General features: G+C 49.6%; 1 protein-coding gene across 1 annotated transcript in view; it reads right to left on the reverse strand.

Annotated features, from left to right (window-relative positions):
- Positions 1 to 26,529, reverse strand: part of NDUFA10 (NADH:ubiquinone oxidoreductase subunit A10) — a 47,307-nt gene extending 20,778 nt beyond the window's left edge. The window contains exons 1-9 of the mRNA XM_059393842.1: positions 26,375 to 26,529; positions 23,263 to 23,431; positions 22,410 to 22,625; positions 20,032 to 20,118; positions 17,414 to 17,535; positions 15,921 to 16,000; positions 11,246 to 11,300; positions 9,569 to 9,654; positions 255 to 363 (exon numbers count right to left, since the gene is read on the reverse strand). Coding sequence (XP_059249825.1) covers positions 255 to 363; positions 9,569 to 9,654; positions 11,246 to 11,300; positions 15,921 to 16,000; positions 17,414 to 17,535; positions 20,032 to 20,118; positions 22,410 to 22,625; positions 23,263 to 23,431; positions 26,375 to 26,449 — 999 coding nt within the window. The 5' untranslated portion in view covers positions 26,450 to 26,529. The remainder of the gene's footprint in view (positions 1 to 254; positions 364 to 9,568; positions 9,655 to 11,245; positions 11,301 to 15,920; positions 16,001 to 17,413; positions 17,536 to 20,031; positions 20,119 to 22,409; positions 22,626 to 23,262; positions 23,432 to 26,374) is intronic.
- Between the last annotated feature and the right edge of the window lie 593 nt (positions 26,530 to 27,122).

Here is a 27,122-nt window from a genome sequence, read left to right on the forward strand (position 1 = left end):
CTCTGCAGACAAGAGCTAGACAACAGACAGCGTGTCCCTATCAAGATAACACACTGTGGCATGTGGCCCTGTGGAGAGAGGAGCTGCACCAGCGACAGGACGGGGAGGTGAAGAAGGGAGAATTACTTAAATGAAAAGGAAGCTCTTTCACTAAAACAAATAGGCAAAAAACAACAAAAACCTTTTCAGGGATGTGACCTTGGGGCCAGTCGCAGGGTTCATAGCAGACCGCTCACCTGGTTTCCCAATCTCACCTTTGTGAATTTCTGGAAGAGACGGTCACTCTGGTGAGCTCCAATTGTGACTTCCGGGAGGTAGATGGGAATGGTTGTATAATTCAGCACCTCCAGCTTATTCTGAACCCTACAAAATAAAATAAATAGAGACCACGCTAAACCATTGAAACACAACAAAATAAGCTGTAAGACTGATTTTCTAAAAAGTACATACAGCCAAATAAATGCCATTCATTCCCAGATGGTCCTCTGGACTCAAACCTTTACCCCAAAGACCATGAGGTCTGTGTGCAGCTATTTTTCTGAGGTGTCCTTCAGAACCGGAGGGGGAGTCTCCCGAAAGCCTGAGCAGCCACAGGGGACCACCTTTCCAGAATGGATGAAGTTTGGGAGATATGTGAGCCCTCACTAAAACATGCAAAACTATTGAATCTTTTTTTTTTTTTTCCAAAAAATTGGCAGAAGACATGAACAGACACTTCTTCAATGAAGATATATAAATGGCTAACAGACACATGGAAAAAATGTTCATCATCACTAGCCATCAGGGAGATTCAAATCAAAACCACACTGAAGGGGCACCTGGGTGGTTCAGTGGGTTAAGCCTCTGCCCTCAGCTCAGGTCATAATCTCAGGGTCCTGGGATCGAGCCCCAAAAGGGCTCTCTTCTCAGCAGGGAGCCTGCTTCCCACCCCCCAATCCCCCACCTGCCTCTCTGCCTACTTGTGATCTCTGTCAAATAAATAAATAAAGTCTTAAAAAAAAAACAACAAAAAAAGAAGTTCAAAACCACATTGAGATACCACCAAAATTAACAAGATAGGAAATAACAAGTATTGGAGAGGATGTGGAGAAAGGGGAACTCTCTTACACTGTTGGTAGGAATGCAAGTTGGTGCAGCCACTTTGGAAAACAGTGTGGAGATTCCTTGAGAAATTAAAAATAGAGCTTCCCTATGACCTTGCAATTGCACTATTGGGTATTTACCCCCCAAAAACAGATGTAGTGAAAAGAAGGGCCATCTGTACCCCAATGTTCATAGCAGCAATGGCCACAACTGCCAAACTGTGGAAGAACCAAGATGCCCTTCAGTGGACAAATGGATAAGGAAGATGTGGTTCATATATACTATAGAGTATTATGTCTCTATCAGAAAGGATGAATACCCAACTTTTGTATCAACATGGACAGGACTGGAGAAGATTATGCTGGGTGAAATAAGTCAAGCAGAGAGAGTCAATTATCATATGGTTTCGCTTATTGGTGGAGCATAAGGAATAACACGGAGGACATGGGGAGATGGAGAGGAGAAGGGAGTTGGGGGAAATCGGAGGGGAAGACGAACCATGCGAGGGTATGGACTCTGAAAAACAATGAGGGTTCCGGAAGGGTAGGGGGTGGGAGGTTGGGTGAGCCTGGTGGTGGGTATTACGGAGTGCATGCATTACATGCAGCACTGGGTGTGGTGCATAAACAATGAATTCTGGAACACTGAAAAGAAATTTAAAAAGTAAAAATTTAAAAATAAATAAATAATTAAAAAAAAAAAACAAAAAAACAAATCACTAATGAATCGTGAGGGAAAGGCAGCAAATAACTGCAGTTCCTCCAGATTTACCCCACGGTGTCCTGCTGCCCTGCCCAAAAGGTTCCAGGAGCAGAAGGGCCACTGGAAAGTCAGGAGCCTGGGGTTGGGGGGAGAAGTGGCAGGCCCACACAGGCCAGCCAGGCACACCCTCGTCTTGCTTTGCACCAACAAACACAAAGCATAGGATATGCTCCTTGTTTCACCATTTTATTTTGGCTGAATGCTGAAATATTTACACTGTATTATAACTGCTTATTTTAAATCAAATTTAGTCTGAATATGACTGCTATACTTGAAGATGAAAAGCATTTTTAGGGATTTTAGAAAGAAACATTTAAATAAAGTCTCCTCTCTTAAGGGCTCAAAACAAATCAAATAATTACTTTAAATGACCACTTTTCCCATTAATGAGTTACAAAGGCAAAAGAGGTTTCTGTTTATAATGGCCCAAATGGAAGTTCTTTGAATGCATCTGGCTTTCAGCTATTTTGTGATAAAGAGTCCAGACCCATGGTGGCCAAGGCCAGACCCCTGGCAGCTGGGGCTAGCAGCCACGGTCAGAACACCCCGATCTGATCCTGGGGCGGTGCTCCCCAGACCCCTCCTGCTGAGGACCGTGGTGCCCTAAGAACATGCGGCAGGTGGGATGAGAGGAGAGCAGGTAGAGGCACATCCCGAGGGTCACCGGGACAAATGAGATGTCACTCATACACGGACTCATAATCTGGCAACAAATATCACCCTCACAGGAAATGTGGCCCAGGGATTTCTGCGGACGTCCACAGGCACACAGCCAGCTACCAAGAGCAGGGCTCACCTGTCAGCTGCCCTAATAAGCTGGGCTTACTAGGGCACACCAAGAACAGGGCTCCCTGTCAGCCCCCCAGTAAGCTGTTCACACAACAGACTTTTGCACGCAGATGCAGAGAACACATAAGTACGCATCCCTTTATTGTTAACACAGAGAATTATTTTTTTTACAGAGATAATTTTTAAAGTGATCTCACAGTAAACCATTTCCACTAAAAGCGAAAATTAGTGTTTTTAAATGTTAACAGATGTCACGGTGGAGTATGATTTGGTTTTTTCAGTAGTTTGACAATCCTACAAAATTCTGGAAAATCCCTTAAGAACTTGTTGGCCTGGGAGCCAGTGGGCGACACACAGAGCAATAGCGCCCTCTATGCCTCGTCTGGCTGAAGTACAGTTTACATGCCCCCCCCACCCCAGTAGACCGTCTCTTTCAACAAATACTCTTCCAACTGTTTCCGAACATTAAAAAAATAATCTGCTGCAACTGTCTACAACTTGTTTAAACTCGGCTAAACCACTGTCGCAATGTGTCACCATGAGCTCAAGCGGTGACTGCTGGGATGAGCCTATGGCTTCTTGTCTCCTGTAAACGCCAAGAGTGCTAATCTTCCATCAACCTGATTACTCGAGATTGAAGATAAGTAAGGAACAGAGATGAAAGGGAAGCATTCTATGACCCAGGGAGCAAAACACAGAGAAAGAAAACATTCTCTTCACAAAGCACTTAAATATAATTGAGGAGAATTCAAAACTGGCTGAAAATAACATATCCTCTTAACATCAGAAGCCAAAGTGCCTGAAAATGATGAACTATAGTGGGGCTTGGTTCACAACAGAGGGCAGTAGGCCCCATATTCTAAAAGAGTGAGGCAGGAAAAGACAGAAAAAACACCTAGTAAATTATGTCTTATGGCTCACACTGGTTCCCAATTGACAGAATGTCTATCCTCGCTCCTAAAATATGTCCACGGTCCACCTGTTAGCTTGTCCCAAGCTGCAAAGTTCTGTTTGATCACCACACTCTGATACCAAATTCGTACCCCACCAACTGCAGCCTTGGGATTTCCTACTATAAGGACCTCGTCCCAGAGTCACAAGAAACAGAAGCCTCCATGATGAAGCAAACAGAGTGAGTTGGAGGGCAGCCCAGGCTCTGGGGAAGTGGGAGGAAGGGGCCTAGAGCCCCGCACACATGAAGCCCTGCTTGGTGACCAGAGTCACCAACCCAGGAATGAAATGGACCAAGGCGGGCACCAGCCAGTAAGTTAGGGAATACGCACGGGAACACGAAATGCTATCCAGGCTGACAGGTACTGTTACCGTCTCTTAGCATAAGCGCACACGTAATTACACACCAGCATACGTAACTGAGATGCAACAAAAATGCTCGAAACCAATAATTTGGTCAGGTTCTAGACGAAATGAGTATAACTGGTAAATGGCATGTTTACAGTAATTATCTTAGAAAATTGGGCATAATTTTCACTTGAGTCCCCCAAATTAAGAAATGGTACTCACATGAAAATAAACACAATTATTGCTGCACACGGTTATGAAATACCCGGGGCACAGGGGCAGGGGAGTGATGGATCACGGGAAAGAGCGGACAGACTGTTTACAGCAAAATAAAACAGTGAATTGAATGCTGTAATCCATAATCTTCAAGGGAAGTACTGAACCCTTCTCTGTGATCTGACAACAATACAACTAAGTAACCACTAAAATCAGGATCTTAAGATTATCATTTTGGACATAGTCTGGAATCAAATGAACACACATTCCAGATTGTGTTTAGAACTCGAATCTGTTTCGGTGGAACAAGTCAGCAGGCCCCTGGCCTTGGTGGGACAGCCTGGCACGAGGACAGCCACCTTCTCACACACTCCCTCATGTCTGCGTCCAGCAGTCACTGACATGAACAAGAATCACATATAAAGCCTAGTGAAGTGAAGAGATGGTATTCGGCGGGCGGGGGGGGGGGGGGGGGGAATACACCCAGACTTAAGCTAGGATTTTTAGACAATTACTGAGCAGGTAGGGGAGGGAACAGATTCAGGAAGAGGGAGAACCAGATGATCAGGACTCTGAATTACTTTGCAAAAATGAAATTTGGATTGATAACTAAACAAGGGTAAGCCACTGAAGGATCCAGAGTGAAAGGAAAACTGCGCCACTGTGACATTTTTATGAAAATTAGCCTGGTGGCACATAGGAAGAGCAATAGGAAGAAATAATTAATGGTAGGATTAAGATCAAGAATGAGAGGACCAAACCTCAAAGACAACAAAAGTTAGGAAAGAAGACGAGAGGGAGAGAAACTAGCAGGGACAAACACACAGGCCTCAGAGTGTTACTCAGGATGTGTGGGTAAGAAGGCCGGCCGGGAAAGGAGGGTCCTAGCAGCATGACAGCCAAAGGAGGTGATGAGCCCACGAGGATCCAAGCCTGAGGTGCTGGGAGGAGGGGAGACAGCAAAGTTTGTACGCTGGGCCGCAGGGGGGTCATGGTGGCCCCTCCTCACGGAGCAGGTCGGCACTCCTGAGCCGCGGCTTCCCCAGCTGTAAGGTGAGGGGAGCCCCCACAGGGCAGGGGCACTGTGGCATCAGGAAACATTTCTGGAATGTCTTCTGGACACAGTGCTGACACTGTAGCCATGATTCATTTCAGGCTAATACCCTGAGCCTTCAGACCTAGAGGCAGACACTACATGGCTACTGAAAGGGGCTCTAGCAAGGTTCAGAATGCACCATATATATCTCATTTAGGTCAGTTTACGAAAATATTTGCACAGAGCAGCATCTAGACAAAAAAGTGAACCAGAGCTTTCAAAAACAGATACTTCCAGTTTCAGGTGCAATAAGGAAAGAGCTTGAAAGTCATCACTCCTGTCCCTCCAACAAGAACACATCCTTGCAAATCAACTTCTGGTCCAGGAAGAAAAGCAGATGGAGGGAGGAAACGGGCACTCTGCTCAGAGGTCCCAGCTCCACCTGGGAGGTGACAGAGCTGGGGGACGTGGGCTGTGACGAGTACATGGCGAGAAGTGCAACTGCTCTGCCAGGAGAGGAGAAGATGGAATCGGACGGAGGCTCAGGTCCAACCAGACAAGGTGGGAGAAAGAAAACAAACAGCAAATGCAACAAACGAAAAACCTTCCTTGAGAGACACAGTGAATGTTAATACACATACATCAACGTTCCTTTTAAATGTAAGCCGTCCACACATGGCAATTAAGACACACAGACGGTCAGAAAAGAAGAAAACACGGGCCTTGAATCTATGTGGCTCCAAGACACCCACGGTAAGCAGACTCGGGTCCAAAGGGAAGGAATGGAGAAAGACACCCACACGAATCAAGCCGGAACAGACAGCACCCATTCGGACATGACAGACTGCAGAACAGGAACATCGTCAGGGAGGCAGCAGAGCACTCCGTGGCAAGGAAGGGGTCAGTTCTCCACGAAGACATACGACAGCACAGCATCAAAGTACATGAGGCAACAATACAAGTCAGTGGAGACAGGGCCACGTGCTCCTACAGTTAAGACCTCACCACCTCCCGGCTCGCGGACAGACCCCACGGGCCAAGAAGTTGTGGGGGAGCGGGGCGTGCACGAGAAGAACACTCCCGCCCGCGACAGAGCCTGGTTTCCTGACACTGACAGAATGTTCCACTCAATGGCAGGAGGCGAGTTCTTCTCCCGCCCGACCAGGGCATAACTCTAGATGAAAGCATGCCTGAGCACGTCAAGCCCCCGAGCCCAGGCAAACACGCAGACGGCAAGCACAGCTGCTTCTCAGATCATTAGCGCCCTTAAGCCGGAGGGACACCAACAGCACCTACAGATGGCATGTATGAAGAAGACCTGAAATCGAGCACCTAGGCCTCTGAAAAATAGTAATGATAAAAACTAGAACAGGAAGCAGACTGAAAAAGAAAAATACAGAAATTCAAGAAAACAAAAAGCTGGTTTTTTAAAAAACATCAATAAATGTGAAGAAAAATTCACGAAGGACAAATAAATGAGCAATAAAAGCAAACTATTTGAAGCTCAGTGTTTATAAAATGTAAAGTAAAGCAAACACTTTTCTTTGGCATCAAAATCACAACTGCCTGTCTGCTTTTTGTTCGAACTTCATGGTCTGCATAGGACTTTGGGAAGGCGGTCCAGCTGGCAGACCAGCATGTGTTTTCCCAAGAACAGTGCTCACGCAAGGAGAGCTGTACAGTGTGTTTGCACACCCGCACCCAGTGAGCTCGGCTTCACTCCCAATGTGGAGCAAACTCAGGTGCGACGTGCTGGAACCACAGGGGACCAGATCCGACCCCAGAGTGAGCTAGTAGGACTCTGATCGCTAGTCCGCTGGCTTCCACCGCCGTTTCTATGCTCCCTGCCGCCTCACCCACATCACATCTCTCACCATCACACTCACACTTTTGTACACTCTTCTTGCTGATCCTGCTGGGCTCCAGAGCTCTGCCTCTTCCCTGCAGACACTCGGGCAGCTGCAGCAGCGGGAGGCTGCCCCCCTTCCACCGGATGTTAGTGCCGCCGCCCTACCCTGCTGTCCATAGCACGCTCCCGGCCCATTCTCCCCACTCTAACATCCAGACAACACTTTCTACCTTTCTTCCCTCCTCAGACCTTCAGCCCACCCATCCCGCCCATTGCCACCTGTGGCTAATGACCCACTTCCCATCACTACGAAGACAAAGCAACCATCAGGGAATGCCCACATAACCAAGGCACAGCCCCACTCACCCAACCCCTGACCACACCCCTCCGTCCTGTCAGAAGCACGGGCTGCCACAGAACACTAGGCCATGTCTTCAGAGGCCACTCCAAGCCTTCCCCCAACCCCACAACTGTAGGATCCTTCCCATGTGCTATTTCTTCCATCTTAACACTAAAACAAAAAAACCCTGCTAAAATGACTAAAATTTTAGGTCCTACTTCTAATAACAAAATCAACAGGTTCAACATGAGAAATTCCTGAAATCTATGAACTCTGATATGCTGACATTAGGGTGCATCCAAGTGCAGAGAAATGAGCATGTCAGTTATCAAAAGAAACGCCATGAGCTTGCAAACTCCCCAGCAAACAGGGAAGCTCTGGCCCTGGGCACCCGCTCAGGCAGAGCTTAGCCAATGGGCTCACAGGGAGAGTGGTCACCACGCAGGATGGACACTCTCCATGGGCTCAACACTCACACCAATGCTCCCCAAAACTGACACAGCGCAGCCAATTTGTGTCCAGCGTGGCGGAACAGAGGCTGATGCTGAGCCTCTACCACAGGCTGTTGCTAGAGACAAATGGGTAAGTCAGTGACACAGGGCCCCACCCTATGTAGAGGGGGCAGCCACTGACCCTCACAGGAAACTTCCTTTCCTGGGTTCAGATGTGCCCTCCTTCCCAAGACCTGTCTTTCAAGTGCAGCTCTCAGAAACAGAGCAGGCCTGAGACTGCAGTCTCCCTTGGCTGGCGTCTGAGGCCTCAGTGTCTAATAAATGCTGCCCCGAGGCGGGGGTACCACACACGGGGCACCAGGTATAACGTGATTTATGGGGAACACCTGCCTTCTTTCTGGAGGTCAGAACTTGAGCAGCTGCTAAGACCAACATGACCAGCACCCAATCAAAACCCTGGGCACCGAGTGTCTAATGGGCTCTGTGGCAAAAAGACTGCCTAAGCGCATGTTACTGCTTTTCTTGGGCCCGAAGCAGTTCATTTGGCAATGAACTGAGATGGCAACAAGGGATGCCTCATGGGAGGGAGCCGAGAGCACCTGTGCCTGGACTGCTCCACATTTGTGTGCCTTTCTCCTCACTGACCAGCTGGGAATCCTCGCTGATTCCCTGGGAAGAGCTTAGCCATGAGCACAACCACCTGCTGTGATTCCCGAGTCCTTCCAGTGAGTCTCAAGTGTGGGATTGGGCTCAGGGCCCCTCAAAACACATGGTGTTCTGGGTTGAATAACGTCCCTGCAAAATTCATGTCTGCTCGGAACCTGTGAATAGGATCTCTTTTAGAAACAGAGTCTTTGTAGAGAGAAGTTAAAATGTGATCACAGGGGATCAGCAGGAGTTCTAATCCCATGACATGTGAATTTAAAGCAAGAGAGAAATGTAGACACAGATGCAGACACTCCGGGAAGAAGGCCCCATGAGGACAGAGGCAGAGTGGGAATGATGGGGCCACCAGAGAACCATCAGCAACCACCAGAAGCCAAAAGAGGCAGGAAAGGTTCTTCCTCGATCCTGAAGAGGCGGGCGGCCCTACCAACACCCTGACTTTGGGCTTCTGGACTCCAGAACTAGGAGACTAGTGCTGTATGTGGCCACTCACCACAGCAGCCCCAGGTCACTCACACATGCCGTCACCCACTCATGATGCAGCCTGTCCAAGGAACTCATGTTAGGGCCCAGGAAGTGTGACAGTGGCTCCATGCATAAAACACTCACTGTCTGACACAACTGGCCTCACAGAACAGTGAATGGCCCCCAGAGGGATGTCGAGGCACTAGCTGGGGAAAGCAATCTGTTGTGTTTGCAAATCGGGGCGCTGCTCAGTCAGCGAACCAGCAACAGGATTTATGCCCATCTCCCCAGCATCCTGGGCCTGGGGACGGGAGGCGCCCAGAGGAGATGAAAGCAGGAGTTTTATTTGATGCCAAATCCTCTAAATCTGGTACAGTGCTTGGCTCTTGGTAGAAGCAAAATATCTGTTGAATTAATACTGGTGACCAATTAACCAATAGTCAGAGTGGGAAGTGCAACAGCCTCTTTGAAGGGAACTGGAAGTACACCTCATTATCTCTTGAAACAGAATTCCTTCAAGCTTCTCCACGTCTCTACAGCAGGCAAGGGCCCACATTCCAACACCCAGCCCCTCGTCCTCTTGGGCTGGTTCCCCATGGCACAGAACTCACAGCATCCGCAGATGGTGAAGAGTGCGGTCGTCCTGCTCAAGCCACGGCCCTTTGTCATACTTGAGGTACTCGATGTCCTCTACCACCTGAGACAAAAACAGTTTCAATTTCATGTAGAGTCCCATTTTGAAAATTTAAGAGAGATAACATTTTAATACAGTATAAGCCACAAATATCTAGCAGGAACAATCAGCACAGAAATCAAAAAGAAAGGAATTCGGACAGATGGCCTTCGGGGAGGAAATGGGATTGAGCACTGACTCTCAGTGTGGGTGCCCAGCCTGGCAGACGCTGGGGTCAGGGGCAGGGGGGTGCAGCTGACCCTCGGCATTGGCGCCTGACCCAGCTAACACACAGGTGGCAGAGAGATTATGTGTGAGACTGGGAGAAGCAGCATAGGACGAAAAAATCATGAAGACTCGGAGAACCAAGTGTCAGGGACAGACTACTCATTTCCTCCCTAGGGACTTCATTCCTGAACACAAGACCCAGCCTCTGAAAGCAACAAGAGAACAAGAAAATGAATCCACTTCCTAGAGAGATCCAATACACTGTTTCCAGCCCCACACCCACAGCCTGCAGTCTGACCTCCCAGAGGGGCAATCTTTTCAGATGCTTTCTGTCCCCAAACATGCCAAACTCAGGGTCCTCTCCTAACTTTCAAGAATTTGAGCCTGAACTCAAAACACAACACAGTGTTACAGAGCAAATGCATTCTCCTACTCAGACACAGCACCTGAACACCTCTCAAGGTGTGAAAATCTCCTAAACACAACCACGTCCCCAGAAACAAAAGCACGTGGGATGTAATCCATTGGAGCAGAATGGGCTGCTGGTGTCCTCAGCGCTGTCCCAGCACCACAAAGGGACACTGTCTCGGGTGCTCAGGGACTGCGCTCCTCTCCACGGAGAAGACCTTCCGCCAGAGCTTTCTCCTGCTCCCACACCCGAAGCCGGCCAGGCCGTCGACTTCACAGCGCTCTAGACCTCGTCACCATCTAGACCTCAACTCCACATGGTAACACTGGCATTTTCTTCTAGAATTTTCAAACCTTCTGTTTTGCTTTTTACAATTTACAATTTATATATAAGATATGGGACTTTTTTTGTGTGTAACTGATGATCCACTGCCTCAACACCATTTAAAAAATAATCCATTTCCTTCTACTTCATTTTTTCTTTCTCTTTAAAGCTCTACCTTTACCAAAGTCAAGTCTCTCTCTCACACACACACACACAACCATTTCTCCACTCTCTGCTCCTGTTCCATTACACCACATATTCCTGTAGTAATACTGCAGTGCTTTCATCACCATAATTTTGCAATATGTTTTTGTATTTGGGAAGGCAAATGTTCCTGCATTATTCTTTTTCAATTTCTTCTGGCTATTACTCATTAAGCTCTCTTGAAAATAGCATAGAGATTGACTTGAATTTTACAAAGTGCACTTACTAATGTGCCTTCTACAATTTTAAGATCCTAGAAACTGAATTATTTAAATGAAAATCAAAATCTTATGCCCAGGGGAGTGATGGGCTGCCTTAGTGCCTCCTTGAGCTTATGAAATGCAGACATTTCTAAGACCAGTGGGAGCTGAACTGATTATCTGATTTATAAGAACTTTACATATGAATCAAATTTAAGAATAATTATAAATTTCTCTGCCGATTTCTTACCTTCTCTGCATCTTGAGCTTCCCTTGCACTGTACTGTAACACCTCACATTTCTCACTATAAGGAAAGGCAAGAAGAAATTCACGGTAAATCTTCTGAGCTTATAAACAAATGAATATATAACATTAAAGTCTACTGCTACAAATGTTAAAGCTACCCGTTCTGAAGAGAACAGTGTGCTGGGCCTGAGAGGCTGAGGAGGACCTGCTAACTCCTGGCAGGACAGTGACAACAGCAGTTGTATCTCCTGACTTCCCTTCTGGCTACCCCACCCCACCACACCAGCACCAGAGACCAGGGGCCGAAGGGGACAGGGTGCATGGTCACTGCTGTCACAGGTTCATCACTGAACGTGGGCCCAGAGAACAGCCAAGTGGTGGAGGAGGAAGGACAGGGTACTTGAGCTGCTCAAATCTAGGAGACAACCCAAGTCTGCAGCAGGAAGGCAACAGCCCAGTTCCATTAGTCCTTAGCCCTTCATCTAAACACTGAAAAGTCACAGCTAGGTCCTGAAAAGAAGGGGATGGCAGGATGCCCTTTCCAGCACTTCTGCGCATGCCCCCACTATGCAGACGGCTGGCTGCCCATCCAGGACATGACTGCAAACCAACAGATGGGAAAGTCTGTACCTGACAGATGAAGGAGGCTGCCTCTGCCACCACCTCCAGACCAAACCGTGGGAGACTTGAAGCCACAGCCCCGGCCGGAGAGATGGTGAGGCCGCCCAGACCGGAGGCCTGCTGGAAAGCCCATCACTGTAGAAACGTCTGACCTCCTTCCCACAAAGGGGACAGAAGAATGTCAAGGACAGACTACTACTTCCGCCAGATCAGTTGCATGGCACACCCAAGGAGATTACACAAGGGACACCCTCTCATTTAGGAGTCGATAACACAGCACCCCCCTACTGGTGGGGGATAAATCCACAGACAGTCCAAGACCTTACAAGCTATGCTCAACCTGAAATACACATCTGGCCCCACACAATGGTATCCAACTTCACCAACCAGGAACCACTTTCAGTGGGCCACTGGTTTAAGGAGCTCAGTTAGTAGCTAATTATTACGGACTCCTACGAATCCCCAATTTCTTAGACGCCGTGCTTACAGAGAAGCCTGCATTCTACAGTCAAAGAAAGTCATTTGACTAGATGACAGTTTCTCGGTGCAGCCCAATCACTGCATTTTTTTGTCTCACTAAAGATAAAAGAAAATGGTCAGAAACCACAGGCACAATGGTGACAGCCCCATAAAGCCAGAAATGGAAGCTCACTGCACCTGCCCTCCTGGCCAGAGCAAGAGCCACTCCTCATTTGAGAACTCAGCATCTTTCCTCCTCAAGCACGCACAGCCTCCCACTGTTACTAGAAAGAGAAAGGCACAAAGGGTAGTGATCTCCCTACACAAGCCACACGAGTCAGAATTAAACCATATGTGTAGGAGAAGAGTCGTGGACACTCGTGATGATCAAGGAAGGGCGGCTAGCACGGAAGCTTTATTGTCTATCTCACAGGCGTGTCAATGCTCACTGTGGATGTGGCATCCCTGGTGTGGCTGTCAGAGGCATGAGCATGACAGGTCAGGAAAGCAGTGACAGGTACCTCTGGCACACAAAACAGCACACTTTTCAAAGCCCATGGAGGTGGCAGGCACTGCGCAGCATAGGCCAGGGGACAAAGACAGGGCCCTCGCCCTCACAGAATGTGAGACTCCAGACCACCTACTGAGAACAACTCACAGAGCCAATTTCATAGCCTAACATTTCCATCTTTGTGTGACTCAGTTCAATGAACATTTGCTTCCCAGGTGCCTGTAACAAGCAGAGACCCACAGCAAGTGCCTCAGTGACAAAATGACAGAGGACACATCAAAGCCTCCTGCTGGGTCCCCACCCACCCCCCATTCTCACCGGCTTGTTTGTGAAGGGAGACTGAAACAAAGAGGGTGGCCCACAAGGGTCTCAGAGATTCAGGGACACCAACAAGGCCTAAGGAGTGAGCTGCCTGATTCCTCCAGGCACACCTCTCCCAGGAACCCCTGGGTCTCCTGCGAACAGCAGGGCTAACAATGACATTTATAAATGGAGTAGAGTAAATGTCTCTTCACAACTGTTTACACGGATATTTGCTAAACCCAGCTACAGCTCCACAATATAAGGTAATGAGGATAAAAAAACATGTTCTCCAACAATTTTCAGCATAAATGTTGACAAAGCCAGAAAACACATATTCCTAAGGTAGTTCACTGTGCCTCGTAAAATCTCACAATACGACTTTGACCAAAGCTGCACCATTCTTCATGCCTTCAGACAGGACACATAAGATGACAGTGTCTGGGTCACAAAAGAAGAGCTAACATAGGAGAGACTGGCTCAGGTGCCAGCGACACTAACCGAGCCCAGTAAATCTACTTTGCTTCAAATACTGACATTCAAGCTAAAAAACACTTCTCTTACTCAATTTTGATTTTATTGATTAATTACTAATACTCTAACAATTTTACCTTCTAAGGTTAGTACTATAAATATGTAATATTTAACTAAATGATTTTAAATAACCAAACCTAGGAAACCTAAAATTGTTTCTGTGGGAAATACCTCCTGAATTCTAAAACACAAAGACTTACAAACTTCAGATAGCCTAGTCATGATAGTTTCTTAAAATTTCATGTACAATTTGGCAGTTCTAGTCAAATCGCACAGTGAATTCCCAAGAGAAAACTTCAAGACACAAGTAGGTCACCAAGCCACGGCAGGACCCCGGTCTATGATCTAACACTTACATAAATTGGGCTGCATAGAAACTTTCACACAGGTGCTCTTTTAAATGTGGCAAATGACCGCCAACGTGATTGGCTCCCAGAACAGCTTGAGCTATGACAGTGGACAGACCATGTGTGTTTGGAAGACAGAGCTGAGAACAGAGCAGGACCACAAGGGGAGAGACCAGTGCCTGTGGTGTAATAAGTCTCTGTGGCAGGAGAGCACGTGACCTACAACTTTTAAAAATCTTTACTATGCTATTCATTTGGAAAAATCAAATTAATTCCCACACATTCACCTGTCCGTCTATTGTTCTCATTATACAAATTGCTGAGAGCTGGGCTCTACCGGACTCTCCTGAAAGCAGAGGAGGGGACAGTCCCCAACACGTGTGGTGTCTTCAGGTGAGCATGCTACAGTCAGCAGAGCGACCATCAGTCATGAGCGGCACCCTCTCCTTCATGGCGACAAGCACCCAACCCCGTGCCTGTCCTGTTAGTGGCCAGGTGCTACACATGTTCCATGAGAAACACACACCTACCCTAAGCGCCCCTCCTTCCCTTCACCTTGTTCACCTGATTCCCCCCAAGACAGGATCACCAGAGCAAGAGGACCCCCTGGGCGCGCAGGGATGTAACCAGGGCAAGTATCCAGGCCAGAACAGAGATGACACAAGGGGAGCTTACGATGGCTGCTGAACATACTTCATTACCGGAAGCCCTCTAGAAGAAGTTCTTGAAAATCACCACAAAGTAAAAGAAAACTTCACCCTCACAGAGAGCCTGACTCAGGCATTATTAGCTAAAATTTTCATTTGAGAATTTGTCAGGACGCTGTCTCTCAGCTGAGGTTTCTAGAGTCAGATCTTCAAGAGTTTTGGAACTGCAATACAAGGGTCAACTATTTCCATTTCTTCTGCTTATTCACGTATGTCTATACATTCCTGAGCACAGATTACGAAACCTGCTTTTTTCCTGCACCTCTAGTCCTGAAAACAGAGCAGTCCAAAAGGAAGACAGGGACCTACAGCTCATCCTGCTCTGTCCTGCTGCTAGGAAACAGCTTAGCACAAAACAGACACGAGAACATATGCATCAATGCTTATGGTTAAAAAAAATTACTTTCAATTTACAAATCAAACTTTTCTTTCAAAGTTACCATAACTTACTTTGATTTTACTCACACCTTCATACACTGAAATCTTAAGCAAAGGCATGAGATTTTTAGGCATCAAGGAGTTTAAGTTTAACACCATTTAAGACAAGCTGCTAGAGACCTTCAGGAAGAGATCAAACACCTCCTTCCAGTGGGACTCAAGGGACAGTGGCCTAGACTTCCCTCTCAGACACTGGCAGCCAAGTACTAGGGACGATGAGCAGACCAAGGGGAGAACATTTCCTTTTGTGTTTTCAGGAAAGAAACAATGTGAGCAGGAGAAAGGAAAGAAACAGGAGGACCTGGTGGGATTTCATGTAATCCAAACGACTATTAAGAGTAACTTTTAAAAGGATCTACAGAAATTGCTTGTCCTCCATGAATTCTCGGCATGGATTCAAGGAGCACTTTCGAGTAAGCCTTTTAGGTAACCAAGAATACTTGGCTACCACCTCAGGTTAAAACACAGGAGTTCTCTGATGCTAACTGCCTGGCGTGGGATACAGCATGGCTTTACTTCTAGCCTCCAATGATTGTACAAATAAAACAAAGAAGTATGGGCAAACTAAGCAAACCAAGAAACTAAAAATCCCCACCAATCAAGTTGAAATGTGTGCTGTCACTGCTGCTTATAAACATGAGATTAAAACACTGCAGACAGCATCTGCTGTAATAAATAGGAGCGAACTCCCAGGCTGCTGGGCACAGGGAACCATGTATGGGGATGCCGCACCACAGGACTCAATCGCACGCTTAGCTCACCTCATCTCTGGCAGGAAGGTCTTCTTGTAGGAGTTCTCGATGTCCTGCAGATAGGCGGAGGTGATCTTCATTTCATGTGGCTAAACAAAAGCAGAGAAAAACAAGTGGAATGTTCAGACTTTTTCTTTTACTTGCACACCTGTAAAAGCTGAAACAAGCAACAAACACGGTTTTCTTGAAACACCTCCTGGGCATTGCAGAGATGACAGGAAAGGGGCCTCAGTATTGGTCAGGGCCAACCTCGTTGTACCACAGCAGGGCACACACATTTGCCCAGGGGATCCCATGGCCTAACCTTTCACACGCTAAGGTTAAGACACACACTTAGAATGGGATCAGGAAGAATCTGTTATAGTATACACGTTCCACCTGGCATGGGCTGTAGTGCACACACACACACAGAGCACACACACAAGCACTCATGTGCACAAATACCAGAGCCTGGCAGCTAAGACCATGACAACAAGGGGACTGGCCCATCCCCCCCCCACCCCAGCCCACGCCCTCCTCTCCACCAGACTCCCTCCTGCCTTCTCCCTTCACTACTCGCACACCACAACCACCTCTCCCACTTCCTGCACCACTCACCTCCCTTATCGCCTGAACTGTGCTCCACCAAATTCAGAGACCGAAACCTCCACATCTGAGCAGCCAGTCTCAGTACCTAAAACCTCTTACAGTTCAGCAATGCTACAGGCAAGTCATGTTATCTTCCACCTCGTGTTTCTTTGTAGCACTGACTGACCTCCACCTAGTACCTTCCTTTGCTTCCCTGTTTGCTGCGGACCCTGCCCACATGCAACCCCATACTTGCATCACAGCATTGCAAAGAAGACGTGTTTCGTCCCAGGAAAAATTACTCCACGTGAGAGTGGTGTCTGCAGACAAGAACTAGTCTGAGCAGCAGTGACACCTTCGTGCCCCAGGTCCTGCTTTGTGCCCCGAGCCAGTGAGTAGCACCAAACCGCAGCTTCCGGCCCCCTAATGCAGGCTCAGCCAGCGCTGCCTGAGCAGGGGAACGCAGCCCCAGTGCTCTAGTCTCCACAAGGGGAAAGGAGGGAGAGGGGCTCAACCTGAGTTAAAAAGGAAGGGAGAACTGAAAGGATGCTAGAAATCACATTCAATCGACCAACAGAAAATTGGGTGCAGAAGCCCCACGAAAGAATAGGAGAGAATACGGCAAGGGGCCTGCCACCAGCATACTAACCCATTCCCACAGGGTGGCTTAGGGGACAAGGTGTGGCGGCGGGATGGTGCTCCGGGCTGCAGAGCACTGCCGGAGAGCACTGACTGACCACAGCCCCTTCCAGCCACCACACGAGGGCCCACACTCAGGTGCCGCCACCATGTGGACCACCTATCTTTGTGAAGGCCAGCGGCACCTGACAGCAAACTGCTGTGACTGCCACTGGGAAGTGCTGATCTACGAGGACACGTCAAGATAACGAGGACAAGTAGAAAGAGCGTGGTCTGCAACTGAAAAGCTGAGTTACATTTCCTTTCTTCTGAATCCGACTCTGGATCTCTGGAACGGGCACGTCAATGTAGATGACCACATGAGGGGGCAGGTACTCGCTGATGGTGACCTTCTTCACCTCGTTGTAGTGGTCCACACCTACACACATGAGAGAGGAACATTAGTCATGGATGGGCCGCCACAGGATCCCCCAACATGCGCCTTTCCAATAAAAGGGCAAAGGTAGACTGCAGGGCCCAGAGCCACATGTCAAACCATGAATCACAGAAGGCACAGGTGTCTGCACCGGCAGCACACACGCGACACGGGACCCCGAGGCAGGTGCCAGGGGCAGCCCCCGCCCTGCAGCGCTTCTCCTGCTCACAGACAGCAAGCCCTAGGCCCAGGGACTACACGTCACCTCCACAGGGCGGGACGCTGGGACTTATGTACTGGTCTCCATGTCATCCAAAAGGCCAGATTCTAAGGGCATCTTAGCCACAAAGAAGGCCAGGAGAGGGCACACAAGTGTCCTCTTTGGTGGCCTGTGGCTGAGACACATCCTACACACCCACTGTACTTGGCAGTAACAGACACGGTCCCATCTCCTCCAGTGAGGACAAACCTTTGTTATTCACTTTCTTTTTCAAGTAACTGAAAAATAGGAAGCTACGTTTACCTGGTTTCAGTAAATTTAATCAGCTACACAGAACTACGTACTGTAGCAGACTTAGTAATACAAAATAAAACAGAAAGCAAGTTAAGGCTGAGGGCTCACTCTCCCTGGGTCACCACTGTGCAGAACAGTCACATACAACCTGCGGCTCTAAAGGACACGGGTGCTGTTTCGAGGACACTCTGCACCTGGATGTCCTCTGGCATACAAGGACATTACTAGAAAGTCAGGCAGAGCACACCGTGGGTCACTGGAATGAAACCACCACCTTCACCTACCACAGGAGCAACATCAAGAAACTGCCATCTCTGCAGAGGTTCACATGGTGGAAACTTCCAGAAGAGATCAACTTTGGGGCTCACACTAGAGCCACAGAAAGGCAACGACTTTGCTCTAAAGGAAATGTTCAGGTGACCACTACAGTGAGTCTGGTTTTAAGTGGCCATTCAGGGCACAACTTGGACCCAAGTCAGCAAAGGTCTGACCTGGAGGACTATCCGGGTACACAGGTGACACCATCGCAGCGAGTGACTGAAGTTTCCCTTGGGCATTGTTCTCCTGTCCATGGAAGAAACCCCGAGTCTCATCTCAGCTTCCCACCTGGGCAACACGGAGCCAGGCCAGTCTCCCCTGCCCTCCCCTCAGGAAAGGCATCTGTCCTTCCGTCTCCTGCTGCTCGGACTCCTATGAGCGGAGTTCCCCTTCGGAGACCACCTCCCACCTCGCAGCGCCCTCTACTCTCAAGTCCTCTGTTTCCCCTAACCCAACCTGGAAACACCACTCACTAGCCTCTGGCCTCCCGGAGGGCCCTTCTCAGCTCCTGTCCCACAAGACCCTGCACTCTACAGGTGTCCCCCTGCCACCCTTGCTGAGCCCACTCAGCTTCAGGTCTGCAGCAGGATGACCCAGTAGGCAGAAACCCAAAGCCCAAGGATCCCAGCCTCAGGGCTCTCAGCTCACTCTGGGCTTTCCCCATCTGCCTCTCCTGGGCCGCCCCCACCATCAACACCGCAGGAACCTCCTCCACGCTTCACTCCACTCACCGGCTGCCCTGCTGCCAGGCTCCCTCCTCAAGGCCGCTGTGGCTGACAGCACCCGGTCTCCCCCCGCCAGTTAGCGCCTTCCTGTGTGCTCCTGTAGCCCCAGGAGGAACCAACATCGATGCAGCTTCCGTGCCTGCCTCACCCCGGCCAGAACCGCAAGAGCCTTCCTTGTCTTCTATCATCATATCCCCGGCACCTAGGACTGAGTCCAGCATGCAGCCAGCAGCTCTCACAGCAGAACATGGAAGCAGACAAGAGCAGAGTGCCTCAGCCCCAAATCGTCTCCTGGCTGGCTTGGCTCTCCCCACTCACTAACCAGCCCGTAGTGCTGGTTAGTGAGTGGGGAGAGCCAGCCGCCGGCTCCAGCCAGCTGAGCACTCAGATGAACAAGTTCATAAGCAGACTGAGCACAGGGCCCCACAGCCCTGCCCTGGCACATGCCTCCTTAGACACCCCTTAGACACGTGTCCCTAACTCCTCAGTCAGGCCACCTTTGACCAGACCTCATCCTCGTCCATGTCCACCTGTCAGACCTCCAATGAGCCCCACAGGGTGCCACTGTCCTGGGAGGAATCAGAACACCACCGTATCAGACAGAAGGGAAAGACGACAATGATGCCGGCTGCAGGTGCGGGCACAAAAAAACACAGACATCCTGATGACACACAAAATCACACACTAGAAACTGGTTAATTCACCGAAATTAAACTAGATCAGAGAAAGTAGCTTAGGTGTTTGGTGGATCCTGTCTGCTTTCCCAGAGATAAGAATTTAGGAGGAAGAGAGGGTGGAAAGAACGCTCTTTTTTCCTGTTAATTTAACAAGTAAAGGCACTTATTCATGTGCCAAGTGCACACCAACTGTAAAGGGAGTCTGCCAGAGTCTCAGCCAGCGGCACAACACACCCAGGAAGGCCTGACCACAGCCCCAACTCACACTGCTTTCGGATGAAGCCTTGGTTGTACATCGCCTCCAAGAACACGAAGTCACTGAAGATGGAGCGTTCCAACACAACGCCTTGTCCTGTCAGAAACAGGGAAGCAAAATCAAAAGTCAGACCGATACAAACCAAAGCACTGGAAACGAGTAACTCCATTTCAGAAAGGCAAAAGTTATTTACGGTACACTCTGCATATCAAATATTTCAAAAGCACAGACGTGTTCTTCTAAGTGGGAAATCGTTTTAGAAAATGAGAACACTTCTGGTTTTGGTGCTGTCACATTCTGTCTCATCCTGTCGGCTATAACCTATCGAGTTAGGAGGAAGGTATTTCTGTCTGAAACCATACCTTTTCCATCCTGTCTACCCACCCCAATCCCTCCCTGGCCTGACCTCTCAGCCAGACCCCAGCAGCATCCAGACTCTCCCCCCATTCCCCGTGCCCCACTCATCAGTGAACCACCAGCTTCCTCCCAACCACATCTTGACCCCAACCACTGAAGGCCTCCTGACTGTTGGCCAGGTCCCAGTCCCAGCCCCCAGCTAGGCCCAGCCTCTGCCCTTGACCCCGGCAGCTCTCCCAACAACAGATGGGCACTCTCAGAGCTGAACCCCGATCCCGTTACTCCTCTGCTCACAGCTCCTGATGGCTCCCTCTCCCCTCCAGAGGAAAAGCCATCTTGCCCAGGCCACTTCTCTGACCCTGTCCCATCCACTCCTAGCCCACTCACGTCACAGCAGCCTCCTGTAACCTTAGCGACTCTGTGCACTTTCCCCACCAACTCTGGCTGGCGTCCCTGCACTCAGGTCTGCTGTGTCAGCATGAAGGCCTCCCCCACCTCCTCACCAGGAAGCATGGCCCTGGGCCCACAGCAAATGCCCTCGAGCCGCTCACTACTGGATAGGACACTGAACATGCCCATGTTTAGGCTTTCCCTCCCTACCACAGTGTCAGTTCTAGGAGATAGCGGCCTTTGCTTCCTCCTCCCAGGCTCCTAGAACGTACCTGGCCCACGGTAGGCACTCATACAATGTGCAACAGTTCATGGAACACAAAAAGAAGCAAATCTTCACTTAAAGTGTTCTTTTTTCACCCTAAGATAGGGTTGAAGTATGCTTCCAAAGCAGCTCCTGTAAGCCAGGTCCTGGTACAGAACATCACAAGGGAGACCGCATTTTTTTCTCAGGAGTGGCACTAACCAAAATCAGGGCTTATTTTGCCTGAGGAAAAGTATGACTAAGAAAATTCTGGAAAAGCAAGACAATAACCAGACTCCTGTGTAAACATTTAGGTGAAGAGTGAGTCCTGCAGCTTGGGGCATGCACCGTGCACGTGGAGCCTGCTGGAGTGTGAGCCAGTAGGTCCTAAACGCAGGTCTGTGAATCAGTCCCATCCATTACTGGGGGCCCTTGTTGCAAGACCTCCTTGTCCTCCCACCCATGAGGCACATCCCCCAGGTGGCAGCTGAGCTGCCTGTAAGTGAGCTCACTGCATTAACAGACAGCCGCCCCGGTGTGGCCACCGCTGCCAGAGGAGGCAGACACAACACTTAGACAATCTGCACCTCCTCCCAGGCACGCATACACACTGTCTGCTGTCAGCTGCATGTTCAGCACATCCAAGGCCAGGGCTCTCTGGCACAGCACAGTAGTGTCTGCTGTCCCCAGCATGCTCTGGGGGAGGGGCCGAGTTTAACCCACACTGCTGGTCCCCAGGATGCTGCCACCCCCCACACCACCCCAGACCAGACCCTGTTCGGCGCTAACTTTACGCACTAACTCCTACTGCCTGTCTCCCAGACTCTCGGCAGCACCTGCCCCAAATGGCCCTAGTCTGTTTCTTGCTGGGTTCCAGAAACACCCCCCTTAAAACACTGCACAGGCCCACAGGGCCCTGTGTGCTTTGCCTGCCCCACCTCTGCACTTTCTCCAGGGTGAGCACTACCCAATGGGTGCACGGTGAACCCAGGCCACACCTGGCCCTCAGAAACAAGCCTGTTTTGTGTGTCCCATCTGTGTGTGACAATAGCACCACCGCATGCCTGGGACTACAAGTCATCACAGCCACTTACAGGCACTTCCTTCCCTGCGTCTGTGGATACCTTTCGCAGGAGCCTAGAGCAGCAGCACGGAAACTTCCTACAAAATCCACCAATCCTACCCCCGTCCCCAGGAATGAAGTAACAGAAAGCAAACTTCACTCTGAAGCAGGAATGACATGAATCGTGGGGGAATTTATAATCTTATTAAGAAGACAGAACTTGCCTCACTCAACACCCTCAAAGAAAAGCTCTACTTAGTGGCGATGGAACATGGCAGGACTCCAGAAGGGAGCTAGGGCACAGCACATGGCCACCGGCCTCGGGGAGCCCACCTGTGCTCAGCAGGTGCTCCAGAGCGTCGGCGTACTGCAGCAGGCGGCTGGCGTACAGCCAGGACTGCAGGCGGTAGCTGTTGCCGTCGTTACTCTTCGGGTCATCATAGAACTTCTCTATGCTGCAGCTGCCACTGAGCTCTATGTCCAGGGCCCTCCCATCTCCCGTGGTGCTGTCTGCATAATGCACCCCCGCTTCTGGGAAGTGCTTTAAGCCTGAGAAGAAGAAACAAGACATGAGTGCCTCACCTGCTCTCCATGGGTAGCCGGGTCTCACAGAAACCAAGCCCCACCCAGACACATAGCAGAGGCTGGTCGCTTAGAACCTGGGCAAAGTTACCCTCACACCTGTGTTTGCACAGGACGCTGAAGATGATGTGTCCAGAACAGCTGCAGGAAGAGGTCCCCCAGAGACCCTCCCCGCCCCCGTGGGAGATCCTCCTGAAAAGGAGGGTGGCCCAGCACTGTGGGAGCCCCACATGTATGAGTGAGCACCAGCCAGTCGTACTCGACGGGAACAGGGTTCAGAGCCTGGCTCTGCACCAACCAGCCTCAGCAGCAGCTTCTTATCCTCTGGGAGTGACAGCAGTAATCACTGCCCTACTCAGAGGACTGCTCCAAAGCTCAAGTAAGAGCAAATTATCAAGAAAGAATTCCAAGTCAAATTGACAACCAGTATGGGTTTTTAATTTTTCATTAAACTTAATACATTAAAACAGCTTTTAATGCATTTTAAAAACGTGAAACACCTGCCCAGGGCCCAATTCTGTCTAGTCAATGTTAAAGTAAAATCAAACTCAGACAAGCAGCCGTGCAGCTGGGAGGAAGGCACTCCAGCGACAGAAGTCCATACCTAATTTCTCTGCTATTTCTTTGGCGAGCTTGCCTTTTCCAGAACATATATTGCCATCTACAGTTATCACTTTGCTGTGTTCTGTGAATCTTTTGGTTGTTCTTTCACCAAGTATGTAGGCCAAAGGGCCATACCGTAGTTTGCACTGTACACTTGTATGAATTCCTCCCTGAAAAACACAACAGCATCTGGTTACTGTGGGAAACAGCAGCTATTAGGTAAAAACGCCAAGAAGACCCTTGGTGATAAAAATGCCAACATCTACATTTTAATTACCTATTTACTTGTTTAATTACCGGTATCCCTACTCCAGCCCAGTGTAATTTCATAAGGATGGGGGGACTGTCTGTTTTGTTCACGGCTAAATCCTCAGGGCCTAGAACAGTACCTGGAACAGAATATGCATACCACGTTTGATAGAAGTTGGATGGATGGATGGATGCATGGATGGATGGAAGGAAAAAAGGCAGGGAGGAAGGACAGGGACAATAGAGAGGAAGGGAATGGAGCCTTTTTCTAGGCCAGACTTCTGTCCTGAGCTCTGGACCAGGTTACCTGTCTTTAAACAGCTCCATCTAGTGGTCCTGAAAATACCTGAAAGTTAACAGGCTTAAAACTGAAATTTAACATACCCTAACACCTCAATCTGCTCTCCCTCCCAAGCTCCCTATCTACAATTTACCAAGCAAATCCAAGCACACATGGGAATCATGTTGGATACCCTCAACGTTCCTCCAACCCTATCATCACTCACAAAATCCTACTGATAACTCTGAAATCTCTCTGGAACCAACTGTCTCCTCCTTATCCCCACTGCAATGCTTTTGCAGACATGTTCACGCCTCTCGTCTATGGTTCAATACCTGCCTCATGTCCTATCTCCAATAAATCCAGTCTATTCTCTACTCAAAGGCCAAATGATCTACCCCCACCAACACACACACAAAACACACACATCAAGGAAGAAACACAATCAAAAGGCAAGCAGCACAATCCTTAGTATACATAAAGGTTGTATGGACCAGCGAGGACTACTGAAAGAATAAGGAAAAACAGGAGTGCACAGCTTATTTTCAAAGTATTAAAAATAGCCAAAAACCATTTACTCACCTATTTAATCATTCAACAAGTACTTATTAAGAGCCTACAAAATGCAAAGCATGTTTTCTAGACAACGTAGATATGGAAATGAGCCAAAGGATTCAACGGGACAACAAAACAAAAATTAATAACAGTTGAGCTCTGAACAATGCAGGCACTGGGGTGTTGACCTCCCCACCCCCCTGCACTTGAAAATTCACGTACAACTTTTGACTCCCCCAAAACTTTACTAATACCCTACTGTTGACCGGAAGCCTTACTGATAACACAGTCAAATAACACATATTTTATATATGTATTATACAGTTTTCTTAAAGTAAAGTAAGCCAGAGAAAACATTCAGAAAATCATAAAGAGAAAATACATTTATAACACTGTACCTATCCAAAAAAAAAAAAAATCAGCAAAGAAGTGGACCCATGTGTTCAAATTTGTGTTGCTCAGGCATCCACCATACACAGCATATTAAATAATCACTGTGGAGGGCAGCACGGTATATAGGACCGGCCATAGGCTATACTGGGAGGCCAAGGAGCCTTTGAAGGAAGAGTGACATTTGAACCAAGACTAGAAAGTGCCAAGGGAACTGGTCAAGTGGACATCTGGAAGAGGGTCTTTCAGGCAGAGGACACAGTAAGCACAAAAGTCCAAGGACAAGAGCACTGCAAGATCAGCAAGTCCAGTGAAACGTATGCCAAGTGGACTAGAGAACAGCACATGAGGGGCATACGGGGGTGTTAATCTTATCATACCCTGCATCCTAGAAATTAACCACTCTCTCCTCCAGGCTACCTATGAGCCATGTGCAAACTGCTTCCCTGTGTGGCCACAGCTTGATCATAGCACAGATGAGGCACAAAGCGGGTGCACAGTAATGTGTGATCAAGCCATCGGCCATTTACTGACTGAAAATCTTCAGAAAGTGCTTTTTTATAGAGTTATGATACAGTTCTCTACAATTTCCCATCCTTGGTCCCGTTTACTGCTCTCTAAAATCACACAGAACAGTAGATCTTTCATGACACATCTCCAATTCCTTTTATTATTTAAGTAACAAGGTGTATTCCCTTTCCATCTCCTTCCTTTTTCTTTGGACTTACTGAAGTTCATCTACATCCCCTGCAGAGGGTACCAGGAACAAACTGTTACAAGGGGGTCTGTCCAGTACTCACATTGCAGCAGAGTAGCACCCCCTTAATTCTGGGTCCCTCACTTCCACTGACACAACTCCCACGACACTGAATATTAAAAAAGGTGACCACTTGTCTATTTCTTCTCTTTGGTGGCCTGAGTCATCTTCTGAAAACACATATATATAGCTTTTTAGCAAGACTATTACACTGTTCTATTCACAATCCTTTGATGAGAATCTTTAGCACGCAGATCAAGCAAGTCCCTTTATGATCAATCTGACACGGATGCAGTGGGAGGCATTAGCAAGGAAAGAAGCGATTCTACAACCGCGGTTATAAAATAAAGTTTCCTTAGGTTTCCGGCCTCAGTTCTTTTGTTTCTTGTGTTCCCTCTGCCTTGATGTCACCCTGCCGGTGGTCTACCTTGGGAAGTCCCCTAAGCCTTTCCGATCTAACCGAAACGCCTTCTCTTCGGGTTTTGCTCCAGGTCACATCCCCTGGATGTGGGCCTAGCAAGGGCCGAAACGTAAGTGGGCTTGACAGTGCCACTAGGATCGTCCGTGGATAAACACCACCCAGGCTCCCGCGGCTCACCCACACGGCGCGTAACTGCACCGAGGCACCCGCAAGTTGACCTCCCACACCAAGGCAGCCGGGACACCGATTCACCACCGTCCCCAGCGTCCTGACTGGAGAAGCTCCCGGCCCCTATGAGCTCTGCCGCGACTCGGGACCAAAAACGCTGGGGGCACGGGGAGCTCCCCGGAGTGACCCCGGGAGCCGCTGCCCAGAGGCCCGGGTAGAGGAAGGGTGGGCGCCGGGAGGGCAGGCCAGCACCACCCGCCGCCCGCCCGCCTGCTCCCCGCTCGCCGCCTCACCACGCGGTGGGCGGCCGCTGCCAGGCCCCGAGCCGACGCAGACGCGGGGACCACTCTCAGCAACCTCAAGGCCATCGCTCCTCTGTCGGCACCGGCTCAAGGACCTGAGGGGACGCGGTCGCGACGGGGCCCTCTTCCGCGCCCGGCGCTCCGCTGTGACGTCACGGACGGGGTGCCCGTACGGCGCCTGTCGGGAGCTTCCGGGCATTGCGCGCAGGCGCTGAGAGCAGCTGGTCTGGGGTCGGGGCCGCTGGCGGTTTGGTCTGGCTCTCGCCCTGCCCGGGCCTTTCAGGATTCGGCCGCCCGACCTGGGCCTGGGGCCGTGACAGAGGCGCTGGGGAGCTGCGGGGGCCACGAGGTCGTGCGGGGTGCGGACTCGACACCGCCCGCGGGCGGGCAGCTACTGCACCCGGCACATCCCCTGGGTGGGCTGGTGCATACCTGAAGATCAGCGAGACGTCTCCGTAGCCCGATGCCAGCCCGAGCCCGGAGAGCAGCTCCGGACTGGGCGGGGCAGGGAGAGGAGCCGCCGCGACGGTGGACACTGCCTCTCCGTCCCAGGGCGCTAGGCAGGGGTCCCCGTCCTCCCGGACGCGTGACGACGGGCCCCAGGCCTGGTAGGGCGTTAACACCTCGGAGGCGTCCGGACGCACACGCGCCGTGGGTTCTCCGTCACTGCAATCCTCCAGGACTTTAACGCGGGGTTTTTTTCCCCTACTAGTCTGCCGTTGGGAAGGGTTTTAGCATC

This window comes from Mustela nigripes, chromosome 3 (genome assembly GCF_022355385.1).
Source record: "Mustela nigripes isolate SB6536 chromosome 3, MUSNIG.SB6536, whole genome shotgun sequence".
Taxonomy (NCBI): Eukaryota; Metazoa; Chordata; class Mammalia; order Carnivora; family Mustelidae; genus Mustela; species Mustela nigripes.